The sequence below is a fragment of the Condylostylus longicornis genome, unplaced genomic scaffold (genome assembly GCF_029603195.1).
Source record: "Condylostylus longicornis isolate FDR11 unplaced genomic scaffold, ASM2960319v2 ptg000114l, whole genome shotgun sequence".
In the NCBI taxonomy this organism is placed as follows: Eukaryota; Metazoa; Arthropoda; class Insecta; order Diptera; family Dolichopodidae; genus Condylostylus; species Condylostylus longicornis.
In genome coordinates this window covers 808795-825973 of record NW_026578082.1, presented here as the reverse complement: position 1 = coordinate 825973, position 17179 = coordinate 808795, and the positions used below count along the sequence as shown (strand labels likewise).

The 17179-nt window shown below is 21.8% G+C and overlaps 3 protein-coding genes across 4 annotated transcripts in view; 2 read left to right on the top strand and 1 right to left on the bottom strand.

Annotated features, from left to right (window-relative positions):
- Positions 1–5831, top strand: part of LOC129614659 (uncharacterized) — a 36558-nt gene extending 30727 nt beyond the window's left edge. For both annotated transcript variants that reach the window (XM_055529390.1, XM_055529389.1), the window contains exons 12-13: positions 3602–4330; positions 4450–5831. In XM_055529390.1, the coding sequence (XP_055385365.1) occupies positions 3602–4330; positions 4450–4677 (957 nt within the window). In that variant the 3' untranslated portion in view covers positions 4678–5831. The remainder of the gene's footprint in view (positions 1–3601; positions 4331–4449) is intronic.
- A 4509-nt stretch (positions 5832–10340) lies between these two features.
- LOC129614627 (methionine--tRNA ligase, cytoplasmic) lies at positions 10341–14007 on the bottom strand. The gene is made up of 7 exons (XM_055529348.1): positions 13823–14007; positions 13482–13759; positions 12938–13410; positions 12669–12872; positions 11353–12609; positions 10855–11281; positions 10341–10784 (listed from the first exon to the last, which is right to left on the bottom strand). Exons 1-7 carry the CDS (start codon positions 13923–13925, stop codon positions 10638–10640), a joined length of 2889 nt encoding a protein of 962 aa, XP_055385323.1. The 5' UTR covers positions 13926–14007; the 3' UTR covers positions 10341–10637.
- Positions 14008–14920: 913 nt separating this feature from the next.
- On the top strand, positions 14921–16360 carry LOC129614649 (coiled-coil domain-containing protein 130 homolog). The gene is made up of 3 exons (XM_055529378.1): positions 14921–15056; positions 15142–15656; positions 15736–16360. The coding sequence occupies exons 1-3, from the start codon at positions 14999–15001 to the stop codon at positions 16264–16266; spliced, it is 1104 nt and encodes a 367-aa protein (XP_055385353.1). The 5' UTR covers positions 14921–14998; the 3' UTR covers positions 16267–16360.
- Positions 16361–17179: the final 819 nt, after the last annotated feature.

The following is a 17179-nucleotide window of genomic DNA, read 5'->3' as shown; positions in this document are numbered from 1 at the left end:
TAATTCTTTTCTATTCCTTTTTTTTTTATGATTAAAATAATTTGTTTTTTATGATTTTTTCTTTCTTTATTTTCTTGTTATTCTGTTTTTGAATAAAAAAAAAAAAAAAACAAAAATTAAATAAGAATAAAATTCAATTTTTAATTTCTCTGTTTTTTTTTTGTTTTTGTAATTTTAGGTAAAATTTTTTATATAATTTCCTATTAAACTCATTTATTTACTTTAAAGACAGAAGTTGCTGGACTCGTTAACATTCTTTTTTTTTTTTTCGTCCTTTTTTAAAATTTTATGTTTTATTTTTTCTCATTTTGTTTATTTTCAATCATTTTCAAAATTAGTTTTTTTTATCTATTGAATTTGTCTATTGAATTAAAAAAAAAAAAAAATTTATATATCGGAATATCGGACTTATTGAAACAATAATATTACAATAAACTATAATAAGATATAAAAAAATAAATGCCCTTAAAAAGGTAAGTTTAAATTTCGTCCATAATATTATTTCACACAAAAAAAAAAAAAATAAAAAATATAACGTTAATTTATAAAAAAAAAAAAAAAATCTAATTGCAATTTTAGTCGTTCTTTTTTATAAAACATTTTCTATTGTTTACTATTCATTAATTTAAAAATATATTTACTTAAGATTTTCTTATTCTTACTAATTTTTGAGAACAAATTTTTTTATTTTTTAATTTTTAAGTACTGTTGAAAATTTATTATTTAAAATTATGAAATAAGCTTTTAAATTAGAATAATTTATCATTATTATTGTTATTATTATTATTATTATTATTATTTCAATTTTAATATTAATTTTAATTTTAATTTTAATTTTAGGTTATATACACGTATAATGGGATAATTTTAATAATAAATTTATATAATATTTGTATAGTAATTTTCATCAATATTTCATTTATCATGTTAAATATTTAAAAATAATAAATTTTAATTTTTTATATTTATTTTATAGTTTTATATTAAAGCTAATTAATATAATTTAATAATTATATGACACATAAATGTGATAAATAGCAGTTTAAGTAAAATGTCAATAATAATATTGTTGAAACAAGTAATTTTGATAGCTAACTATCACTATACAATTTTTTTTATAATAATATGACTTAATAAATTGCAATAATACATAGTGTTAATGTACAATTTAGATTATGAATTGTAATTAAATTAACGGATTGTATATTAATACAGTGAAATTTTTAAGTCAATAATAAAAGATATCAAAAAAATATGAAAATAATAATTATTATTGATTTTATTTATAATTGAAATTTTCTATAAGATTTTCAAATTTATACACCTATTATATTCATTTTGAAAGGTCACTTGTGGCAAATAGTAACATTATTTAAAATTATGGAAGCTTTCATTATAGAATTTCTAATTTCCAAATTAATCATTTTATTCTAAAAATTAAAAAATTTTTGAATAATATTCCATCATTTCAACCAATGATATATGCAATAGATTATAGGTGATAGATACTATAAAACTTATTTAAAGTTTTAACATGATAAATGTTTTTTATTATAATTTTTTTTAAAAAAATTTACAAAATTTTAAAATCATTCCATTGTATGTAGCAACATTATTTTTTTTATTACTTAATATTTTTTTTAATTTTATTTAATTTTTTAATTAGTTTAATCTATATGTAGTTATTCTTTTCTATTAAATTAAAAAAGTGATTGGAAATTTACTTTTAATTATAAGAATTTTGAAAAAATAGTAATTTAAATTTGAAAAAAAAAAAATTATTGATTTATTTTTAATTTCTGTAATTAAGAAAATTTGATTTTTTTTTTCGTTCAAACAATTAGTATTAAGAATATAATTATGAAATACAATAAATTAAATTTTAAATATACATATGTATATACAAAATATAATATTTATAATTATTTTTTATATAATTTAATTCTTTATTATTTATATATGTATATACATATGAGTATTTGTTATAGATAATATATTATACTTTTTTCTTTTTTAAATTAAGATCAATTACTTTCAAAATTTCTGTATCAATAAATTTTATTGACCTGGTACAAAAAATAAAAAAAAATAATATTAAAAAAAAAATAAAACTAAATAAATAACTGAAATATGTTAAAATATTAAAATTAATAACATTTATTTTTATATTAAAATTAATTCTTCTGTAGAAAATTAAAAAATCTTAAATTTATTACTCATATCAATACAAGATTAATTTTAATATCAGAATAATCATAATATTAGAATTTTTATCACTTCAAAAAAAAATCAGAAGAGTTTGTTTTCATATAAAATTTCGATTTTATTTCCAAATATGGATACTGTTTAATAATCTTTTATGCCTTGAATAGCGAATCAATAATTTTTCGATATAATATTAAAAAATAATAATAATTTATAGAAAATTATTTCAATTAATTTTTACTTTGTAATTATTCTATATTCTGCAATATTTAAACAAATTGAATTTGAATTTTAAAATAAATAATTTCATATTTTCAATATAATGGTCATCTTATGGTCATCTCTTCATTATTATACATATTTCTATTGATTATATTTTTCAAATAATGTAGTATTTTTATATATATATATTTTTAACTAAAAATAATTAGCGACGAATTGTATTCAATTTCTGATTTAATAAAAATATAGCAATTTATTTGAAATAAAAACACTTACGAATCAATTTTTAATTGAAACGTAATCAAACAAAATTAATTTGAGGCAATTTTAGTAAAAAAAAAAATTTTAATAATATCTAATTTAAATAAAATAATTTTGTCAGAAAATTAAAATTAATATTATTCTTGGCGTATTGAAATTTATTATTGCTAAATATATATATATCAATATCAAAGTTAGTTATAGATATCAATATAACTAATATATATTACAATGAAAATTAAATAGATTAAGAATTAATAAAATAAGTAAAATTATTTTTTATTTCATGTATTTTTAAGTTAAATGTGTGGGATTACATATAATATGTTTTTAATTTTTTGAATTTGTCTTTCGTAATGTTTGTACGTTTGATTCATCTTCAATGTTTAATCAGAAAACGCTTAATTTTATTATAAAAAACTGGTTTTTCTTAACAGCAAATTATTTTTTTTAATGTTTTCTTTTTTTTTAGAATTTCTATTGTTGCAATTTTGCAAGACTAGATAAAATTAAGCGTTATCTGAATATTTAGAAAACTCTTGTTACATTTGGCAGAAAAATGTGCTATTGAATAATTATTTTTGACCGAAATTAATATAATCATGAACCATGCACTTTTTTTTTTGTTGAAAACATTGGTGTAATTTTAAATATTTTAATTAATAATCTGAATATAATTTAATAAAAAAAAAACGCTCATTTTTCTCTCAAATTTTCTAATTTGTATTTGTATTTAGATTCTTCATAATTAATTTATATTTTATGTTCATGCTTTAATTTGACATTTTAACTCAATTTTCCTTCCTAAATGTTTGTTAATTTTAGTTTTACATAATTTTATTTAATATAATATATGCAATATAAAACCTAATTAAAATTTATGTTCATTTTTTATTTTCTTGGAAAATTTTAGAATATGTCGATTCCGCGGAAACCACTTTTTTTACAACGTAATATTCGACAATTTAATAGTCGTTATTCAAAATCATCGACTGCAATTACAAATTTAATGGGAAATCAAAATATAAATCAATCAGTTAATTCGTTAATTACAACGAGCTCGATGGCAAACTCAACAACAATAACATCAACTGAACAACATTCATCATCCCGATTAGTGTCATCTGGAACAGTAAATGTTATAAGTGATACAAAAATTAATCGATTAAATTCTACTATAGTACAACATCAACAACAAACGATAACACCAACATCAAGTATTACGATACCCAATTCAACAATGATGGGTGGTAATAGTAATATGACAATATCAAATAATAATGGATCAAATATAAATTTAATTAATAGTAGTAGTAATAATAGCAATAATAATAATAATAATAAAAATAATAACAATAATAATAATAACAATAATAATAATGGTAATAAAGGAGGTAATGTAATATTACCAATAAATTCTAGTGTTCAACAAAATTCAGCAATAAACCTTGCTGCAATCGATGATCCATTTTGGAATAGACGATTACCAGAAAGAATTGGTACTTGTCATGGTCATAATGAACAATATATAGTTAATGATCGGGAAGAAGTTAAAATTAATCAATTATCGTACAAAATGTTCTTTGTAATGAATAAAGATGTTACTTTATATAAAAAGAACTCATTGAAAAAAGCAAAACAGGTATGTTTAAGTTGGGCATTTTATTTATTTAATACCATTTAATTATAATAGTGATATAATAAATGTTTAAATTATATTAATTTATTTACCATTTATTAATTTTTTTTATACTTTTGTAGACACATGCAACCGTAACATATAGGATGCAAAAACGTTTTAATGCATTTGTTGCAAAATGGTTGGAAAAGAATGTTACTGAACAGCAAAGACATCGTTGTAATGATTGGTTAGTTGGTCGTTGTCCTGATTTAGCGAATAATGTTACTAAAATTTTTCAAGAAAATGATCTAAGAAGAACACCTTACAAAAAATTTAATAGATATAAAGTTGAACGAATTGAAAGTTAGTATTAAAATAAAATAAAAGAGAAAACAAAAAAACAATGTAAAAATAAAAATCCAAAAAATTATATTACAATTTCTAGAAATACCTTAGGACGAAAATAAATGAAACATAAAAATTGAATAAATAAAAATTTTAAAAAAATTTTTTTCTTAAATCCTGTTAAATGTTCATTTTGTTTTTTCTCCTTCATTCATAAGTAAAAATAAGAATGTAATTTTTTATTTTAACATTTAAATTTTAAGAAATGTGTAATACAATAACGAAAAAAACACACAAAAACAAAAAAAAAAGTGAAAAAATTAAAATAATATACTTCTTTGTTTTGATAGAAATGGTAGTAATTAGGGTATTATACCCATTACAAAACTATTACAGTATCTACTAAATAAATAAGAAGAAAAAAATTTTGCTTTTTAATAGTTTCATAAGAAAGAAATTCCGTGGCATAAAATTTTTATGTTAAATTAAATTTATCTTATGTTAATAATAATTAAGGTAAAACAAAAAAAAAAAGAATATTTTAAAATTTCATATAAATTATTTTTATTATTTTGATTTGCCAGAATTGTTTCTTTTTTAATTTATATTTAAGCCGTAAGTATCATGTACGTGAAATAAACGACTATGAGAGATAGAGCGTATAGTAAATATGATTTTTAATTGTACAATGATTACTTCAATTTAAAATAAATTAATACATATAAGTGACCAGAAATAAGAAAAAAAAAAAAAGAATTAAAATTTAATTGTAAAATTATTTTGTTGCAAGAATGTAACAATATGCAATTATTATGCGAGAGGTTGCTAATACTTTCAATTTAAAAATAAGTTAATATTATTGTCAATAAATTGCTTTTTATTTTAGTTTTTACAATAAAAATTTTCATGTAAAATTTTCTTAGAATATTTAATGAAATTAATTAAAATGTAGATATTTTAAATAAGTAGCCATATTTGAAATTAAAAATTAATATTTTAATCTATTAATTACATACATATATATTACAATTTTGTAGAAACGATAAATAAAAAAAAAATAATAATATAATATAATTGTAAAGCATAAATTTTATTCACTTTGTTGTTTTCATATTAAAAATAAAAGATTTTTTAAATAATCATTTTAGACAGTGTTGTTAATATAAAAACTTGTTTTAATCGAACTCTTCGTAAATTCCTGTAACATTAAAATTCCGAAATTAAGAATAATTCTCAAAATAAATTGCCAGATCACAAATTAATATTAAATTATCAAAGTAAAAATTATATATGTTTTATATATTTATTTAGGAAAATTTATAACTTAATATTTTATTTTAATTTAATGTTAATTCATAAAATTCATGGTAATATTTATATTAAAATTTTTTAAAAATAATTTAAAAATTTTACCAAAAATTAATTTAAATGTAACCATTACAATATCACTTAACTTATATGTACATTTTTGTATCTATAATGTATATAAAAAGAAATAATTTCATGTAAATAAAAAATTATATTATATTAAATTTGATTCAAAATGAAACGAAAATAATAAATAAATAAATAAAAAATGTAACTAAATTTATGCGGCGAAAATCATATTTATAACTTTAAAAAATAAATTTTTAAGATAATACTAATTTTATAATTTATTTTCATTATAAATTTTAAAGAAATTATTTCATGTTTTATTAACTTATACATGTAATTTTCTTCAAAAATATTTATTTAAATTATTAAAATTATTCTAATTGAAAAATATTAATTAAAAATCTTAAATTTAATATCAAGAATAAATTTATTTAGAAATTATTAAAAGAAGAATTTAGAAATTATTTAAAAAAAAAATTGTTTACTCCATTTCACAGAAGTTTTTAAGATTTATATAAAAATATTATTTCTTTACTATTTTATTGGAATTCTTTTAATAATCTTTTTAATATAAATCGTTTGATATAGCTTATTTATTTTACAACTAATTACTTTTGGTTGTAAAATTTGAAAATATTTAATAAACCAAGCTACTCGATATTGTTTTGTAATAATTGTTATAAAATTATAATTATAATAAAATTAAAATTTCAAGCTCAGTTTAAAAATTTCTATTCTCAAAATTATTAAAATTCTTCAATAAAAATTTAATTACTAGAATTTTCGTATTCAACTTTTTCAATTTGGTTACTCGTTGTAACACAATAAATTTTATAATTTCATTTAAAATGGAATTTAATAAAATTGACTTGTTTATTTTTTTGTTTTACAATTTTGTTAAAAAACAAAGAAAATTATTTCAATAAATAATACAAATTAAATTATATATCATATTTTTATTTCAAAAAAAAAAAAAAAAATTCACAACGTACAAAATTATCTTACATATAAAAAATTTTTGTTTGTTTTTTTTTTTTTTGGTATTAAAAAATTAAGGAAAAGTTATTTATTATTAAGTAATAAAATCATATTAATATGGTTAAATTATAATAAAAGTGCTAAATTTAAAATGTAGTCTTTAAATATATTCAATATATATATATTGTAAAATATATAAATAAGAAATAATAAAATACATTTAGAAAAAACAAAAACATGAAAAAGAAATGTGATATAATAATAAATATATTTGCATAAAGTTCTATTATTATTAATATTATTCTCATGTATAAATTATTATCAAAAAAAAATATTTAATTATTTTTTTTTTTTTTCATTAAGTTTTGTATTATTGTCATGGTTACTTTTTAATTTGTTTAAAAATTTATTTTTAATTTCAATATTGCTCTAAAAATTAATGTCTTGTTCTTCAGTTCTTATACAAAAAAAAAAAATATATATATATTTTATATATAAAAAATAGAATTTATATATTAAAATTCATTATAATTCTAATTGTTTCTGCAAAATTGTAATTTTATACTACACAAAAACTAAAAAAAAAAAAAAAAAATTTAATATTTTTACAAATTAATAATTAAGAGTTATCAAAAGTATCTCAATATACTTATATCCATACATATATGTGTCAATAAGTATATGTATATATATACATATATATATATATGTATATATAAATAAACATAAAATTCATATATGTATATATATATATGTATATAAAACTCTTCATAACTTATTTTAGATATTTTTAGGCATAGTTAAGACAAAGGTAGTTATTTAAAATGGTAAAAAAAAAAAAAAAACAAAAACACAAAAAAACATACATACTATTGTTGTAAATAAATTATAGTCTCCTTTTTCATATTAATTCTTATTTACAAAAAATTTAATTAGTAATTCCAGAGTGTAAATTATTTATATATCTACATACATATATTCATTTAAAAATATATATATATATATATAAGAATATATGTATACATACATGTATATATGCTTATATATATTTAGTAATTAATATTGCATTATAAATGAAATAATAATAAAATAAAATATATAAATAAAAAATGAAAAAAAAAAAACTCATAAATAAAACAAAAAAACAAAAAATAAAATCAAAAATTCTGTTGTAAATAAGTGCGCATAATTTTTAAGAAAGTTGGAAATTTAATAAAAATAATATTTAATTATAAACAATTTACGTTTTTTTTTTTTTTTTCTATTCACTAATTTGTTTTAATACAAAAAAAAATTTAAAACACAAAACTAGAATTAACAAAAAACAAAGAGAAAGAAAAAATTGAAAGATGAAAACAAAAAAATTTTTAATAATTTATTTGTGTTGCATTTTTGTATTTTTAGTTTTATTATTTAAAAAAAAAAAAAATAAAATTTAAAATTTCTCATTTATTTTTATTTTTATTTTGCTCTAATTCACAAAATACATTTTTAAAATTTTAAGTTTTTAAGCAATTATGTTTAAAAAAAAAAAAAACATTATTAAAATATATTGAAATTATTATTAATTGAAATTTTATATACATATGAGAAAAAAAGGTAAAGTAAATACGAAAAATTAAAAAAAAAAAAAATAAAAAACAAAAAAAATTAAAACTTCATTATAATTTTTAAGCGTTTATGTTTTTTAATTTTATATCTTATTATAAATAATTATAAATTTTTTTAGTTTTAAATATTAGATATGATAATTAATTAAAACAAAAAAAAAAAAAACAAAAAAGTTCTAAGATTAAAAAAGAAAAAATAATAAATTTTGTTGTAAACAATTTCTAAAGAAAAAAAAAAACAAAAAAAAAAAAAAAACAATTTTTAATTGAAAAAATATGAAAAAAAAAAAGTATCAATTTGTGAAAAAGAAAAACAATTTTTAGAAATATATATATATATATTTAAAAATAATAAAATTTTATTGTTTTATTAATTTAATTTCCAATATATATAAATATTTTAAAATTAGAATTTCTTTTAGTAAATTATTTTATTAAATATGAGGTCATCATTGTTTTTAGCATTCAGAATTTTGTGAGCTACCACCATTAATTCTTGGATTTTTGGAAAGGAAGTTTTTTATTCATCATTTCTTTAATTGATTTTTTTTGTGATAATGATAATACAGGCTTCTTTTTTTTTTGTCTTACCAATTGGAATATTTTTCTTAAAACTTAAAAAAAAAAAGAAATTATTTTATTTATTTGGTATAGAAAAAATTTAATTTCAAATAGAATTCATGAAATAAAAAGGTACTTAATATAGCAACAATGAAAGTACTCAAAGAATTTTAACTCAAGAGAAAGTTGACTTTAAAGATTCTTAACACTAACAAAGATTTTTAGAGTTATCCTAACATTTCCCAATCCATTTTGCTAAATTATGAGAATATTGGAATTTGTATATTATACACATACATATTTATCAATATATCTTGTGGCGTCATGGATCGATTCGCAATATAATGGAAAAATTTAAAAGAAAGTATAATTACATTTAACAAAACTAGCGATTTTCATAAACGCAATACTGCAAAACAATAATGTGATATACATACGCATTATGTTTTTGACAGTTGTATAAAAATTTTTGCTATTTTGAATTTTCAATATTGTGTTCATTTGTTAATTAATCAAAATTTTGTTAGCAAAAAAAAAATTTATTCATTTCGGTTAAATAGTTGAAAATTCTATTTTAGGAAAAATAAAAATTAAGAAAAACAAAAAAAGAAAACTGAAACTATTATAAAATAGTAGAAGTGTTGAAATTTTTAAAGAAAAAACTATACTATTAGAAATAGATTTTGAAATTTAAGTTGTAATGCGTGATGTAATGGGTTTTTTGATAATTCAGACGTGCATTTAAAGTTCTAAGTTAAACTTTTACTAGAACTTTTTTTGTATCATTATATAGATCTACAGGAACTAATTAGTTTACTTTTTCAGATTTTTAATATCTTTTTATATTTTTTAATAAGCAAAATGTATGTTCAAGTTCCCTTCTTAAAAGTATGGAAATTATTCTCGTAACTAGAACTTTCTTCTATTAAGCATCTTAAAGCAATTAACTCAAAGCAAACAAGCTTTCAAAGTCGGCAGTTGAGAAATTTCGTAATAGGCTTTTGTACTCCTTTCGTAAAAAAAAATTTTGTTAAAGTTTTTTGATATTTTTGATATAAGCTTGTAATTCTCTTGTTTTTTGAAATTAAAATTGAAATTTTTTGATTTCTAATCTAAAAATAAAACATTTAACTGCATCGCTACATGTACCATATATTTTTTTTTAAATTTTATATGCTTTTTTTGATTTTAAATAATTTAACCTTAACAAGAAGTTTTTGTTTTATATTAAAAAGAAAACATTGCGATTTTTAATACATATGCATATTTTTAAATCAAATAATAAATATTAAAAATATTTAATGCTTAGCAAAATTTCATTATATAAATATTTTTCATATTGCGTTGAATGAATTATGTAATTACGATGAGAAATGATTTCATGATTGATTTAATGTTTCTTCTTTCGGTTTTTAGTAATTTGGTGTCCACAGAGTTGAGACACACTTAATTGGACATCATTTCTTCTTTTTGCTTTTACCAGTAGCTGGTTCTGGAACACCAGTTAATGTTGATAATTCTTTTTTAAATGCAAGTAAAATTTCAACTTCCGGCTTCCAAACGGAGGCATCACCCGCGGCTTTAAGTTCACGTACTTTTTCACCCTTAATAAATAAAAACCAAATATAAAATTTTAGTATGTATAGAATTCTAATACAAAACTTTGATTCTTACTTGTTTGGCAATTTTTTCTTCCAATTCTTTCACTTTATCAGCAGAAACCGAAGGTTTATCTGTTGTTGACGGTTTACTTTGAGGAGCTATTCCATTTGAAACCTGTGATTGCTGCATAACAGCCAATTGTTTTTTCAATTCTAATAAAATGTCTACTTCCGGTTGCCATACAGCCTTTTCAACTTTATTGGTTTTTAAAGTTCTTACTTTATCCCCTTGAATTTTAATTGCCTCTTCGGCTTCAGCAATTGTAGTGAATTGCATTTTAGTCTTTTCAGATTTTTGTATTGAATTATTTTCACTAGTTTGAACACCTCCAAATTTCTTTTTTAATTCGTCAATACGGGTTTGTTCAATTTTGGCAAAAAGGGGAGCTGGTTTACCAATTTTATGTCCAGGTCGCAGAATCATTCTTTGAACTGGTGAACTAAAATTTATAAAAATTTCATGAATTAATTTTTTTAAAGATTCAATAAAACAAAATCAAACAAATCTTACTCCGGTTCAATGTGCCATTGTTTAACATTTAGTTGATCAAAGATAGTTCTCGCTGTATTGGGCATATATGGAAACAATAATGCTCCTAAAGTTGCAGATAAATTGCAACATATTCCAATGATAGTTGCTGCTCTACTTTTTTGATCATCCGTGCCTTTTATTAATACCCAAGGTTGTTGGGACTGCATATATTGATTACCATGTCTTGAAACTGATAATATATGTCTAATTCCATCTCTGAGCCTTGCTTTTTCTAAAGAATGTACATAGCCTTTTATTTCTCGATTTACTAAGGCCAATAATTGAATTTCTTCGTTAGTTAAATTCATTTGGGGAATTTGTGAATTAAAATTTTTCTCACAAAATACCGCAGCCCTATTTACAAAGTTTCCTAAATTATTTAGTAAATCTGAATTGTTTCTTGCCCCTAGATCATTCCAACTAAAACTGGAATCTTGTCCTTCAGGTCTTGCACAAGCCAAGTAGAAACGCCATATATCTGCTGGTATTCCTGTATCTTGAGCATCGTTTCCAAATACACCAATACCACGACTTTTACTAAATTTGCCATCTTCATAATTTAAATATTCGGTTGCCATTATATGAGAAACAAGAGTATGTCCTTTGTCAATAGCCAACAAACTAGCTGGGAACATTACAGAATGAAAGGGAACGTTGTCTTTTGCCATGAATTGAAATAATTCAACCTTGACATCATTATTTGGCTGCCACCATTGCAAATATTCTTTTGTATAACGCTTAGTTATAGACACATAACCATATGGTGCATCGAACCATACATAAAAAACTTTTGATTCAAAACCTTTTAACGGAACTGGGATTCCCCATTTTAAATCTCTTGTTATACAACGTGGCTTTAGCCCCTCCTTAAGCCAAGATCTAGTTATTACTTTAGCATTATGGGTCCAGCCAACGTCACTTATTTCAACCCAATCATGCAATTTTGGTTCGATTTTAGGCAAATCCAAGAATAACTGTTCTGACAGTTTTATAACCGGCGTAGTATTACAAACTTTGCATCGTGGACGAATTAACTCTGTGGCATTGACTAATTTACCGCATTTGTCACATTGATCTCCTCGTGCATCTTCATATCCACATCCAGGATGAGGACAGGTCCCTTCAACAAAACGATCAGCTAAAAAGCGATCACATTTTTGACATAAAAGTTGCTCTACACTCTCTCTCTGTATAAATCCTGCACGATTGATTTCTTCAAATGCATTTTGAACAACTCTAAAACAAAATAGCAAATTAAGAAAATTTTGTAAATATTTATGTATTTAAAAATTTACTCGGTTTGTTCCTTGGTTGTTGTTCTTCCAAAATAATCAAAGCCAATTCCAAACCACCTATATATTGCATTGTGTAACTCAAAGTATTTATCGCAAATTTCTTTTGGGGTTAAATTTTCCGCGAGGGCTTTATTTTCTGTTGCAGTACCATATTCGTCAGTACCGCAGATGTATAAAGTATTATACCCGCAAAGGCGCGAATATCTGTAATTTATTTTAAATGTACATATTTTTTTGTGATTAATGCATTTCAATATGAAATAAAGCACCTCGCAAAAATATCTGCTGAAAGTACGCATCCAATAATGTTTCCCAGATGTGGTACATTATTCACATATGGTAAGGCTGACGTAATTAGCACATTTCTTTCGTTTTTCTTGGGTAAAACAGTTCTAGGTTCTTTTGTTTCTGGTTTATCAACAAATATAAATGAATCTTTTGCAATTTCAAATTCCTCATTAGAAATTGTCTCTGTTATTCTATTAGTTTCCGCCAAAATTGAAGACTGATCATCAATATGAGGCAGTACAATATGATGTAAACCACCAAATTTATTAGAATCTTTTAGTGAGCCAAACGATAACTCATTTAACGGTTGAATTTTTAAAATTTCTTCAACTTCTTTCATTGTTTTAATTTTTCGATACCAATTAATTAAATTATCAATATTTTGGGCATTTTTTAAAGTCCCATCTGGTGCTAGTAAACTCCACACTGATAAATCAGCAGATGTTATTTTTTCCTACAATAGATTTGAATTTGAGATTGTTTTTTATATACTTAGGTATTGTATATTTTTTATTCTAAGTATACCCCAGCTAGAAAAGGAGATTCTTGGAGGCGGTCGTCCAATTTTTTAACCAAGAAGTTTAATAATGGCAAAGCATTTGGATCTGCTCTATGTCCTACGCCCATATTATGTGCTAAAGCTGGTGCTAATAATATTGTGGACCACTCAAGCCACTGATTACGCAAATCGGTATTTCCTTCTTTTGGGAACAAAAATCTTGCCGCAGCATCAGTAGAAAATAATTGCTTGCCTGAATCTAATTCTAATATAGGCAACTGTTTAACTGCATTTATAGCTGGATCTACCCAAAAATATTAAAATACTTGATTGGAATATATCCTTGAAATGTGTTAGATTGCCTTACCGTTAAGGTTAACTTTTTTGAGTACAGCTTCCTTTCCTGCAAATTTCACTAATAACAGCAGTTTTAATCCAAATGGATTACCTTCATTTGTATAAATAATCATGCTGTTCCTTGTTTTCAATTTGTTATGCAGATAACGTGGCAATATTAAACAATTCAAGATAATTTTTCAGAACACAAGCTCTCTTCACTTGGTTATAAAAATTAATCAATCAAAAATGTTTTGATTTTTGACGTTTATCTAAAATATAAAGTTGAAATGAAACGGAACAAAAAACAAAATATGTAATAATTTGACAGTTGGCTTAAAAAGTTTACGGAATTTCGAAATTGATTTTTCGATGCAGTTTGACGCCAGAATAATGCAAAACCCAAATTTTGCAATTGTTGCGCTTAACTTCTAAGCTATATTGCTTCAAATCAAATCGATTGCGTTAACCAAAAATTGCAATCAATTTGTAATAAATACCATTAAAACGGTTTGTTTGCTTAACTGCTTGCGAATTTCGATAATACAGTTACATGTGTTAGCGCTTGAAGGAATGAAAATGGAATCTATGGAATAAAAATAAGCAATCAAATATTTGCAAAACTGAAAATTGCTTGTGTGCCTGCGTTCTTACGCATCAATACGTCCATACAAATTAAGAAAAAAAAAGTTAAAATTACTGTGTCATTAACGCATGTCTCTAAATTATTTAAAATGAATTTAGCGATGCTTTATAAATGTAACTGCGTGACTTAGAGCTTATGATTATGAGATTATTTGATTCCTTATTTGCGTTTCACAAGTTTATATTAAATAGCGTGCACATGCAATTATATCTAAAGAAGCATAAATGTTTTATAAATTTTTACAAGCTGATTACAGCTTCCAGCTGATTCAGGACTGAAGCCCTTAATTTGTATTTATCTATTGTATATACAAAATAAAGCATAAAATTACGATCAAAATGTAACGTCTAATTACTTCTAGCTTCAATTTTCGAAATCATACCAAATTTTTTCAACAAACAGATATTTACTCCAAATTTATGATACCCACTCTAAATTAGTTGTCAGTGTTGCTGTCAGTCTGTCAGTTTAAGTAAAAGTAATGTTTATTTATAATTGGCTTTGATGATAATATTTTTGGAAGTAGTTAGTATTCCTGTGCAGTAGTGAAATTCTTTGAAAATGGGTGAAAGAAAAGGAACAAATAAATATTATCCGCCGGATTATGATCCGAAAAAAGGTAGTTATGTATCTGATTAATGTATATTCATCATAAAATTACGAGATTAAGTTTACATAAATTGCTTTCAATTTATCATTTTTAGGTGGACTTAATAAATTTTTGGGCACTCATGCCTTGAGAGAGCGGGCCCGAAAAATCCATTTAGGGATTATAATAATACGTTTTGAAATGCCATATAATATATGGTGCGAGGGATGCAATAATCATATTGGAATGGGTGTTAGGTATAATGCCGAAAAAACAAGAATTGGTAACTACTATTCTACACCAATTTATCAGTTTCGGATGAAATGCCATTTATGCGATAACCATTTCGAAATAAAGACTGATCCAGCTAATCTTGATTATGTGATTGTTTCCGGAGCTAGACGACAAGAAAATCGTTGGGATCCTCACTCAAATGAGCAAATTGTACCAGAAACCAAAGAATTGCAAAAGAAATTAGTTGATGATCCTATGTTTAAATTAGAACATCAAATAAAGGATCAACAAAAAGCTGAAAAATCAAAACCAGAACTAGTTAAATTATATGATAGAAATTTAGATGTTTGGTATGACAATTATGATTTGAATTGTAAATTACGTGCAGATTTTAGGGTAATATTTTAAATTTGCTTTTATTTAAAATTAACATACATATATCGATATTTAAATACATATTTTGTCTTATTTTTAGAGTAAAAAGAAAGATATAAAATTACAACAAGAGAAAGATGATGCACTCTTAAAAAAGAGTAGCTTAGAAATTGATTTGTTACCAGAAAATGACCAAGATAAAAGAATAGCAGCACTTATGAAATTACAAACTAGATCAGCACAAGAAAACGATGAAGTCAAACGTTTGGATATATTAACAAAACCTGCATTACCTAGTGCTACAATAACAACTTTTGGTGGATTAAAAAGGCACAAATTGATTAGTAATAAACTAAGTATATCCGAACTTGGAATTAAGAGAAAAAGAACTAATGATGAATCGTTGCCTGATGAAGTTATTAATACAAATGGTCAAACAATAGAAGATACTGTAAAAGAAGATAAAGAGGATAAACAGAATAATTTGGAGCATCAAAATGATGTAGAAACAAATGAAATAAAAGAAAAAATAAATAAAGAAAAAGCAAAAGATTTATCAAAAGAAAATTTTGAAGCGAAAAGTTTGGCTTTAGTATGTGATTATTCTAGTTCAGAGGAAAGTAATTCATAGTTCTTGAAGTTCTTCCTATTTGTTTGTTACTGTATTTTTATATTAGAAAATTATGATAAATATTTCTGATAACAAAAGTATAATTAAAAATATAAATTGTAAACAAATTGATTGACTGTATTTTTTTTTTGTTGGAACAATTTTAGGAATAATAGTTTTTATTATGAAATGATTTCATTTTGTGTTTGTTTAAAAACTTTAATTGGTGATATTAAGAAACTTTCTATGTCTGTAAATAAAAGAACCTTTTACAATTCTTTTACTTTTTTACAATTGTTGAAATTAATAAAAGTCTTATTTAGAATCAAAATATAGCAGGGACAATGAAAAATTCACTAGAATTTTTAGAATCTAGTCTGTTCAAGAAAAGTGCGTATAAAATGATTAAAACAAAATAAAATATAAAAGTTTTCCTTATGTAAACTGAACGTAATTAAAGAGATAAATTTCTGATATCATAAAATAAATGTAAAAGTACAAACATTTATATTAACTATTTATTTTAACAAAAGATTTAAGAGAAGAACTTAAATCATTGGAACTTGTTTTATACTTTATCCAGTTTTAATATTTATTCAAATAGACATTGAAATATATTTACAAACATGCTGAATATATACTTACTTTTACTTTCAATTATTATAACAATTTAATATACATAATAATTGTGAAAAATCACCCTCTTCATGTGATTTTAATTAAATATGATATGCAACATTGTTTATATTTTCTATTTTAATTATTTGTTAGCTTAAATTAAATATGTCAGGTTTGTATGATTTTATGTGTAATTAAATTAATATAAAAATATGTACATATATCTTAATTCTTCAGTTGAAAGTAAGATACAAATTTATTTTTGTAAAAGAAGAAAAGAAAAAAATGCAACAAGTAAGTAATAAATAAATAAAAT

Bases quoted from the DNA above. Each gene is read 5' to 3' on its own strand.
- LOC129614649 (XM_055529378.1), top strand. From the start codon at position 14,999: ATGGGTGAAAGAAAAGGAACAAATAAATATTATCCGCCGGATTATGAT. The intron at 15,057-15,141 runs GTAGTTATGTAT...TATCATTTTTAG, and splicing joins GGATTATGATCCGAAAAAAG to GTGGACTTAATAAATTTTTG. The intron at 15,657-15,735 runs GTAATATTTTAA...TCTTATTTTTAG, and splicing joins AATTACGTGCAGATTTTAGG to AGTAAAAAGAAAGATATAAA.
- LOC129614627 (XM_055529348.1), bottom strand. From the start codon at position 13,925: ATGATTATTTATACAAATGAAGGTAATCCATTTGGATTAAAACTGCTG. The intron at 13,411-13,481 runs GTATACTTAGAA...AATCTATTGTAG, and splicing joins AATCTCCTTTTCTAGCTGGG to GAAAAAATAACATCTGCTGA. The intron at 12,873-12,937 runs GTGCTTTATTTC...AATAAATTACAG, and splicing joins TCAGCAGATATTTTTGCGAG to ATATTCGCGCCTTTGCGGGT.